General features: G+C 34.6%; 2 protein-coding genes across 2 annotated transcripts; one reads left to right on the forward strand and one right to left on the reverse strand.

The window, feature by feature from the left end:
* Positions 1 to 28: 28 nt before the first annotated feature.
* Positions 29 to 3,978, reverse strand: LOC143183113 (sodium-dependent nutrient amino acid transporter 1). Its single transcript, XM_076384541.1, has 9 exons — positions 3,952 to 3,978; positions 3,739 to 3,876; positions 2,917 to 3,157; positions 2,341 to 2,584; positions 1,713 to 2,087; positions 1,283 to 1,649; positions 469 to 745; positions 259 to 353; positions 29 to 187 (listed from the first exon to the last, which is right to left on the reverse strand). Exons 1-9 carry the CDS (start codon positions 3,976 to 3,978, stop codon positions 50 to 52), a joined length of 1,902 nt encoding a protein of 633 aa, XP_076240656.1. The 3' UTR covers positions 29 to 49.
* Positions 3,979 to 7,994: 4,016 nt separating this feature from the next.
* Positions 7,995 to 9,739, forward strand: LOC143183318 (uncharacterized). Its single transcript, XM_076384842.1, has 3 exons — positions 7,995 to 8,087; positions 8,615 to 8,826; positions 9,412 to 9,739. The coding sequence occupies exons 1-3, from the start codon at positions 7,995 to 7,997 to the stop codon at positions 9,737 to 9,739; spliced, it is 633 nt and encodes a 210-aa protein (XP_076240957.1).
* The last annotated feature ends 505 nt before the right edge of the window (positions 9,740 to 10,244 follow it).

A 10,244-nucleotide genomic window follows, 5' to 3' on the forward strand; every position in this document is an offset into this window, starting at 1 on the left:
AAAGGTCGATTAAATAACACAGATATATTTGAATTTATTTCCTTCGGTATTATTTAAAAAAAATATCCACAAAACTGCCACGGTATTGGAAATTCTTTTCTGCAATGTATTCTTTCCATTTTGCACGGACTTTTGGGTCTTTCGGTCCCCACTTTTCTTCGCTAGGTCGGAACGAAACTTTAATAGTCTGTGAAATAAAACACAAGTTAATTTTGAGCAGAATCGAGCTTAGTGAGTTATCTTATTGAAAGCACTTACTTCAAGTAAGGAAGACGATTTGTTTCGGATTAATGTTTGTACAATTGATCCGACGATTAGAAGAACTCCGAAAGACAGTAGAGACCAACCGATACCTACAAATATATTCTCTAATTTTTGCATCTGTATTTTGTTATGTTAGATATGAGTACTTTATTGAAAAGTGTTATTTGATTTCAAATGTAAAATTGAACATTGAATATTACTGACCATAAGCGTATGCTGGAAACTTTAACTCATCGTACGTGGGTGGCTGATAAGTGGCAACTGTGTATAACAGGATGATAATCATCAGTATCGGTGTGATAAAAGTCCAGCAAAATCTCCAGTAGCAAGATGGCTTTTTGCCCAACATAAATTCAAGATCGTTCAGAAAGTTTGATACACCGTAGATCCAGAAGACGGTGATCATTTCCAGAACACCCACAATTATTGCCACGAAAGTACCACCATAATAGTCTACCAGCGTTATGAACCACTGACCACCCTTGAATAATCATTTTAACTATGTATAATTTTCAATGAGAAGAATTTTTTATTCTTTTCATTGGGATTAGTAAAATGCTACGTTAATTATACTAAGAGGCTAAAACTGTTAACGTTAAAAACTGAGTCTTCTAAAAGAAGTAGGATACTTTATCCATATTTTTGTACCTTCGGATTAGAATCATGTATAACAAAAGAAGTTTTATTAAAAAAGTAATAATCTTTTTAATCTTACATATTAACAAGTAAACTTAAACAGAAAAGATAATTCCTCAATTTGTGTATAAAAGTTCTTTCTTTATAAGTATTTTTAATCTGAAGGCACAGAAATAGAGGCAGTATCCTAGATCTTTTGTGCTATACTGTTACTAGCATCGACAAATCTTGGTGTATTAAAAGATTAACTTATAAGATTAACTATTCAGTCAGAAAATTGAATGACACTTAATCGCATCATTTTTTAAGCAGTACAGAGGGATAATATTTTATTCATGGCATTAATTTTGCTCTCCCTCCAATCACACTTCACCATACTCACAGGAGTAATGTACACCAGGCTAATAAAGAATCCCAGAACAGAGACCGCGAGCACCAGCTTCCACTGCTTCACCTTCGGGAAATAGTCGCATAAGATGCAGAAAACAGCTCCGCTGAGGGCCACAGCGCTTCCGACACCGAGGACGAACATCATCACGAAGAAGAGGACAGCGAAAAGCTGCGGCACAACCTTGAACCGAGACAGAGCCTCAGGGTAGGAGATAAACGCAAGACCTGTACCACCCCGGACCACTGTGGAGATATCCGTGGTGCCCATCTCGTGAGCCAGATTACCGAGAATGCCAAAAATAGTGCAGCCAGCTATCAAGCTGGTGAAGGTGTCCAATGTTGTCACGATCATAACATCTCTGTAATGTTACGTGAGAAAATTCAGTATACGAAGAGTTCTGATAACTGCACGAACGTCTTACCTGGTCACTTGGTGTCCGAAATTATTGTAAGATGAATACGTGAGGATAGGACCGAAGCAGACTGATAAAGAGAAGAAACACTGAGTGATGGCGGCGTACCAGACATTCGGCTGCCAAAGCTTGTCCCAGTCTGGGGTAATCAGGAACAGAATCCCATTGGCCGCACCCTCGAGGGTCACTGCTCTGACCAGCAGCGCTAACATGATAATGTAAGGGAATATCGCCAAAAAATATACAGCTTTTCCTGTGCTTTTGATCCCACGGCAAAGCACAATGAATATCGATGCCCAGCTAAGGAAAAGGCAGATAGTGAGTTGCCAAGAGGGGGTTCCGATGCCATCCTCGATGGAGTCGTACTCGTTCAGGACTATTTTTCTGGAAGCCATTTTTAGTTTTCAATATTTGGCCCCGTTAGCCCTTGAATAAGAAAAAAATTATCTTTGAAGGGAAATAGAAAAATTGAAATTATAGATTGTTTGATAGCATCTATTGCAAAAATAGGGAGGAATTGAAGGGTGACTTGAAGGAATTTTCAAGTCGTTAAATAGTCTGTTGTAATTTGGTATACGGTGAAAGAGGTAGTAACGAGTTGATAATTAAATTTGAGATCGTAGAAACGATCGCCAACCTGAAATATAGTTCTGCAGAGCTACGAAGGGTACCGTTATCAGCGACATATAGACTTATATTCCTATCAGTTTCATCGTAGTTCGAAACTGCGTCTACACATTGACCCTGCCATTCTTCGCGACAGAAAGACCAAGGCAGTTCAGCTTGAAAGCTAGCCGCCAGATAGAACAGCGTTAGACCCATTAGAGCGCAGTAGTAAGAGACAACGCATGTCGCTGCAAACGCCTGACCGTATCCTAGACCTAGGGAAACGTATTTGAATTGGTAAATTGAACAGTACAAGTCCAAAATTAGCCACTTTCTAATAATCTCAAAACTGTTTCTGGACCGCAGAGTCAACGTGTATTAAGCCACACTAGATATGTAAAATACATAGAACTATACATTGGGATCAAATAAAAATTTGATTTTTTACTTGTGCTGTTCTTCAACTCACTGATACATTTGTATTGAGATATCAATTATTTTAAGTTTATTAGATTGCAAAAGAATGTTATATTACATAATTTTAGAAATTATTATCTGTTTCATAGAATTTGTAATTCATGGTCTGACACGTAAATTTATTAATTACCTTTCATTGCTGGGGCCATCGACCAGGTTTTCGCACACGATTTGTTAGTGAACTGACCCAAGAGACTTTCCAGAAAATAAAAAGGTTTCCCCACAAATATCAAAACAATGATATAAGGTATTAAAAAAGCGCCACCGCCATTTTCATAGGCAGTAAATGGAAACCTCCATACGTTTCCAAGACCAACAGAAGTGGCAATACACGCCATTAAAAATTCTAGCCCTCCTCCCCATTCTGCCCGCTAAAAAAAAACAGATTTTACTCGTGAAAGACTATTAGAAAACTAAAGCATTTTTTTATTAATTGGTAGAAGAAGACTTATACGCTGATAACGAAATTAAAAACAACACAGATCTTAAATTAGATAGTATAAATAAAAAACATGGAAAAATTAAATATCATATACATTTAATATAGGTACTTAAATTTGACAATAAGATATTTATCACCTAAGTTAAGTATACAATCTTCTACTTAATTTGAACAACATCAAAAAATTAGAGAAACGAATTTAATTACAAACAGGATAAAAAGATTTCCCTACCGATTATTACAATTTGATTTTTTCTGTATTGTTTCCAATTGAAAATATTTTGCTATTCGAGATTCTATTTATCCAAACAATGATACTGTGTAAATAGAGCTGGGGAAGTAAATAAGGTGGTTGGAAAGCAAATAGGAATGTCTTGTTGAAAAAGTTTAACAATGATATTACATCAGAGCTCAATTTATGCGTAACACATAAATAGTAACCTTTAAGTACTATAAGAAAACATTTAGAAGGAAATAATCTCTAGGTACTACAAGGAAATATTTGCACACCTGTGGAACATTTTCTTCTGTCGCATTTTGTTCCACGCAATATCCTCCTTTCACTTTATCACCGTCTATAACATGACTCCTTTTCTGACCATCGATGTTTTCCATTTGAAAAGCCTCGTTCGTGTAACCATTTTGTTTCTGCAAATATTTCACTAGTTAGCCTTATTAATTGAATCCCTACTTAATTATTAAACACACTATAAAATATCTCACGTAATGCCCATTTTCTAACTCCGCCATCTTGATTTCACCAGACAAAACTTTCGTTAACAATTTCTTGTCTGTTCTTTGAAAAATACACTACACTTCACTGATTTTTCTTGCTTATACTAAAATATCCTGTTTACAGAAAAACACTCAGAAGTACAAAAATTCATTACACAGAGTTTCTTCAATCTCAGCAGCTTCTCGAAGAACCGTATTTTTGGATACTTCACAATTTTCTCCGCAGAAAAAGCACAATATTTGTACAACTACATACTCTCAAAGATTCTTGAACAACATTTTTTAACGTCCGTTAAAAAATTACAAAGCTTTCACATTTTCTTGAAAATCAGTTTTGTTGAATTTCAATAGGAATCTTCGGTCCTCGATTTTCACATTTCTTAATTGTTCCACCGTAAAGAAACAATAATTTTGTTCTAAAGCTTCCTTAAATATTTCTCCAAAAATATTCTACATTGACGATGAGCACAAGAAAGGCATTAAGCTTTCGAGATGATCGAAGCACCGCTTTCTTCTGGTCCTCGACAGGTGTTGGAGGAACCAAAGTGTCTCGCGAGCTATTCACTGAGAGGGAACTGTTGCAAAGACCGACATCGACAAAATAAACCCCGCTTTTAACGCGCACGCCGATTAGATAGGTATGATCAACGCGAACGTTCTCTACTTTATTCTTCGAATTTCATCTCGGTTCAACCAACCTGCTCCATGCATTCAGTCCTTGTTCAGGTGCGATGCACGTGTTCATGATAATTGCAGACTCGCGGTCGTTCCTTGGAAAACGATAGATTTTGTGAAGAGGTGATAATTATTTAAGTAAACTATAACTTATTATAGTATTACCAGTTATTAACTATGGAATAAGTGATAGGGCTGATAGGCTCGTTTTTCTTGAAAATGATTTTATGAAATGACGTGGGCACATGTGTTTAATAGAAAAAGACTATCTAAAAGACAGTGACGAAAATTTAATTGTTCACTCTTAGCACAGCATTCGGAAAATTTCATTATTTGTGAAAATATAATATACACATACATAGTATTATTTCAATGTTTACGTGGGCACATTTTTTGCATGTATAGTTTATAATTTATAGTTCATTGTATACTGCAAAATGAAATATGTCAATCCATAGTAAATACGAAACAATAGAAATTGGTAATTGAAGATAATTAGAACTTCGAGGATAATTATTAATTATAGTCCTATAATTGTGGGGATTTCCCAATGTCCTTATTCAGTCAGGTATCTAAAACAGTATTCAAAGAATTTTAAGTGCTTCTGTTAGCAGCATTCAAAGGACAAGACATCAATCAACGTTTTATCGACAAACTTGATCGAATTGTATTAAACTATGTCGTAACGTCAAGTCTCAATAAATTTATGACAATAAAGGCAAGCAGATCGACCGTTAAGACTGGATTGCGAAGAAAGCTTGATAAAGAAGCACGATGGTCTTTTATCAGAATGAGAATAGGTCAGAATCGTAAAGCTATAAAAACTATGTGACTCGACGTAATAACTCGACTTCATCATTTTTACTACGTACCACGTCAAGATTAAACAAAGAAACAAAATTGAATGTTGATAAGGCTTAATTTTAATGAAATACCAAAGAACAATACCATTCGTGCCAATAAATTTTCGTAAAGAAAAATATGCTTCAGTTATTTAAATATAAATATTTGATCTTTAAGTAACAATTTCGAATATTCACGCTTGAAACGAGACATATGTCAATTTCGCAAGGTCACGCGAACGAGGATTGTGAATCAGATGCATGGCATACATTTGTCAGCCTTCTGATATACAACAGACAGGCGTTGATGTAGCAGATTAGCAGTTCACGTTGTAATATTATTTCGATTAGCGATGAAACATGATCGCGAGACTTCAGAATACCTATCGAATCCCTCAACTGTGATCGCGAATTTCTTTCATTTCTTTTTGCCAAGAGTATTGCGAATTTAAGCAGATCGAGAGAAATCGTTACACCGAATTCCTATCGGCCTTAGCCACTTGTTCGCATTATTTAAACTAGCCAGTCACAAAAAGAATATTGAAAGTAACGGAGAATTGCATAAACTGATAATTTAATATTTCTTTTATGGTAAGGTGTTACCATAATCACTCAAATCGCTCTACATATCATCAACTAGTATTAAAGTGTGCAGGCACGTTATAGCCAGGCCGACCGCGCAACAGCGAAACTCGAAAATTCAACGTGTTAGTCACCTATAGTAATTTAGTAGGCGTCAATCGCATGCAAATTATCATTTTCCCGTCCTGAATCAGAAGGGGATCGAAAAAGTCATTCCAATGGATAAAAGTAGAGATATTAACCATAACTGTCCGTTCCAGTACCGTTCAAGGCTTTCGATCAACCATGTAAACTCGTTACAACATCGCAGAATTTTAAGCGAAGCCGACAATAACGCGAAGGAAGTAGAACTGCGTTTTAATCACAATTTCCTTACGTCATCACACGGCAAATACATTGTTCCTGATTACAGGATTAGCGTCTGCCTGGAGAAGTTAAACATTCGAAACGAGGCGAAAATGATGTTAGTATTCCTCAACGAGAAAAGGTGTATAACTTTTTACTTAATTTTATTAGTTTCGTTTAAATTCGTTTTGGTATTCTGATGTGAATTTCAAAGGATGCTGGACATTAAAGCAAAGAAAAAAAGCTATTAAAAAATCAATAGAATAGATAAGTTTTTAGATAGTTCATGTTATTTTATGTTGTTTGAAGGCTAAAAGACTTAGCCATTATCTACGACTGCGGGGTGACAACCGTCAATTGCTTCGACGGACTGAATATTTATACTGTTACAGTGCATACTCTCGACAGATGTTACGCATTACACACTTTACTGTACACAGATACTATTGAAGTGAAATTAAAGAGATAAATTGGATTTGCTGTGCAATTCAAAATTTAATGTTAACACTCTTATGAAACTAAAAATATAGCCGCAAATGTAATTAGAATCTAATTACATTTAAAATAATTCTGTATAATTAAAATAACTCTGTATTACACAGGGACTACGATAGCAGGTGTTAGAAATTTTAAGGGGTAAGTCTACATGTTAAAATAGAACGAAAATCAAGGACAAAATTGCATTTAAGGCTTTCGTTTTAGAATTATTAATTGTTGAAAAAACGCCTAACATACGCAAAAAGTATGTCTAACTTGGGACCGTTAACGTGCACTAGGCTGGTCAGATAAAGCAAGGTCAGTAGAATATGTTCCAAGCCAGACACAGCGAAACCAGTAGAATAAGTCTCAAATCAGACACAGTGAAGTCAGTGAAGTAAATCCTAAGTCAGACACTTTTCATATGTATCTTGGGCGTTTTTTCAACAATTAACAACTCTTAAACGAGGCCTCAAACGCATTTTTATTATTCTTGATTTGCATTCTATTTTAGTATGTAGAATCATCTCCTAAAATTTCTAACACCTGCTGTTGATTACCTTGTATACGCGTAATATGAAATTCAGTATTTTTAAATATACAACTTTAATTACATAGTGACTGGTATTTATTGTTAATCAGTATTTATTGTTGGTATTTATTGTTAATGTTGTTAATAACTCAGTTAACAGCTAACTTATCTATTTTGGATTTTATTAAATAATACCAACGCTTATCTTTTGCTCGATAAAATCGTAACAAAAACTTTTTCATTTATTTTAGTGTTTATAGTTAATCCTGAAAAACTGTTCCACATTTTATTGCTACTATTATATGGCATATGTACTTATACAGCTAAAGTACTGTGTATAATTAAATTCTATCTAAAATTTGAAATTTAAAATTTGCCAATCGGAGAATCGAACAAATTAGAAACATCCATCTCAATAAACATATCGATTGTAACAAATGAAAGTAGACGTATAACGCGAAGCTTTTGTCAAATTCTGGGCAGTCAACAGAACAACGTGAGATTTTTGGTAAATGATGGCTTAAGAAATTCTTCCTTATTGGTGGAGAGAAGATACGTCAACGGAGATAGAAATCGCGATGATCGACCACTTGCATTCAATGATGGACAACCTTAGCGATGTTTACTATCTAATGCAGTTGATTATTCGTCAGATTATCGTCTATTTACGGGTACGATCTGAATGAATAACCTGTTAACTAGAAAAGACGAATGTAATTGTTGCTTTATGTATAAAATCCTCTGTATTGAACAAAATCAATCTATTAATTGGAAATTTTAATTAAATACAGTCGAGCCATTTTTGGTTAAAAAATAACCGAATTAATAAGTTAACCAGACTTCGAATTTAACATTGACTACCACTATTTCACTAGAAATTTTATCATTACTTAAATACTATTCTTCGATTCTAGTATTACATAAAGCTATTTTTCATTTATATTTCCGTTGAATTTGTATATATGTTCTTATATTAGTTATTTTCCTACATAAACCTATTAACTAGTATAAAAATTATATGCTAGGCATAGAAACTCTAGATTCCAAATATTAAAAATCAAAAATCAATTTTCGGAACATTATTCCATAATTGAATCATACTGAGACAAGTAGTTTTGATCAAAAATATCTCTTTTTGTTTTGTAACAATCCATAATAGTAACACTAAAAAAGACCAATCAGCTCATTTTCTTTTCAGGATTTGATCCATTACAAATTCTTCTGGTTAGCCGTAACCAACAACGACTTCGACGCTCCAGACACAAAAATACGCAGCATAACGTCTAGGAATATAACCGCAGATATTATGGCTTTTGCCATCCTTTGCACTGTGCTCTTTCTTCTGGTGATGCTTACCTCGAAATGCGAAAAAGACAGACAACAACGTTATGCATCTATTGACACGGAAACGTGAGTCTTGTCGATGTACTATAAAAGAAAATAAGATATTCTGCGATGAATAACAATTTTAATTATTTTGGATAGTAAAACTGAAAGGTTAAATTTAAGCAACGTTCAAATAAAAAATTTATATTATCCTGCCGATCTGTATAAGGAACGAAGTTACTTGTACAGAGAGGGGGAAAGGAGACTGCAGTAAAATAGTAAAGAAGAATATTCTGTTGCTCTTGATGTTACAGTAAAATCGCCTGCATTTTTTAAATAAAATAATTTTGTTTGTCAGTTCACAGTGAAGTATCCTTCTACAACAAGAAGATTGTTTACAAATTTCATTTTTACAAAAGTCAGATTTTTATTATAATATTAGTAAGCGACAATATTTTAACTTCAAAGACAACAGAACTTTCTTGGTTACCTAATATATTTTTAGAATTTCTTTGTTTTATTAATAACAAAATTGCAATGGTACATATTGGTTGAAAATACAACTCAAGTTTTGAACAAATAATTTTTCTGTAACTCTTTAAAATAATATCCACTTCATAAAATATCGTTTTAAGAACAAATACGAAAGAAATAATTTTCTATCACCAGAGTGTCAGGGGACTTACAAGAGGATCCCTACTGCATTTCCAACGCAAGCTCAAGCTCGACCACCTGTTTTCACGCTTGTGGTGATTCGCACTGGACCCGCGGACGCATCATAAAGAGGAACTTTTCCGATGAAGACGTCTCGAGAGTCAGATCCAGCAACAGGAACCCTACGGGTATCCTAAAGAAGTCCATCTTTGGTCTGAACGTCAATCAGTTACAGACTTCTCAAAGCACGCAAACCAGAGAAAACATCTTTCACAGAACCACCGAGAAATGGCTGATCAGGAAAACAAGGAGTGGTCAGATTTATGGCAAATACCCCGTATAGCGATCAACAAATGATTATAGAGTAACTCTTCAATGAGATTGCCATTTGTACGCTTAACATTGCTCAGCTGCCCAAATTATCTTATCAAATCTAGCTTTACAACATGCTCCTGGACTATACGTCACTGTTAGTGATTTAAAAACATGATATAAAATAATGCAAATTAGCATACTCAGTTAATTCATACTGCCAGCATATTTTATTTTGTCAAAGTAATTTCAAAGGAGTGTGAAAACAGCAAGAAGTATGCAGTGAGAAACTGCTGCATACATGTAACACTATTTCAGATCTATCTGATTAGATTTTCAGTGTTTTATTCTGAAAACGCTGGTCGTAAAACAAGAACAAGTGTTATAAGCAATCGAGGAAATACCTAACAGAAACGTTACTGTTGTATAATTCACAGACTGTTTAACATTCCACGCAATTAACGGCAGTCGAATTTATCAACGGCTCATGAATCATTCCAGAAGACTGCTTGGAATCGACTCATACGCGAATCTCC

This window comes from Calliopsis andreniformis, chromosome 9, assembly GCF_051401765.1.
Source record: "Calliopsis andreniformis isolate RMS-2024a chromosome 9, iyCalAndr_principal, whole genome shotgun sequence".
NCBI lineage: Eukaryota > Metazoa > Arthropoda > Insecta > Hymenoptera > Andrenidae > Calliopsis > Calliopsis andreniformis.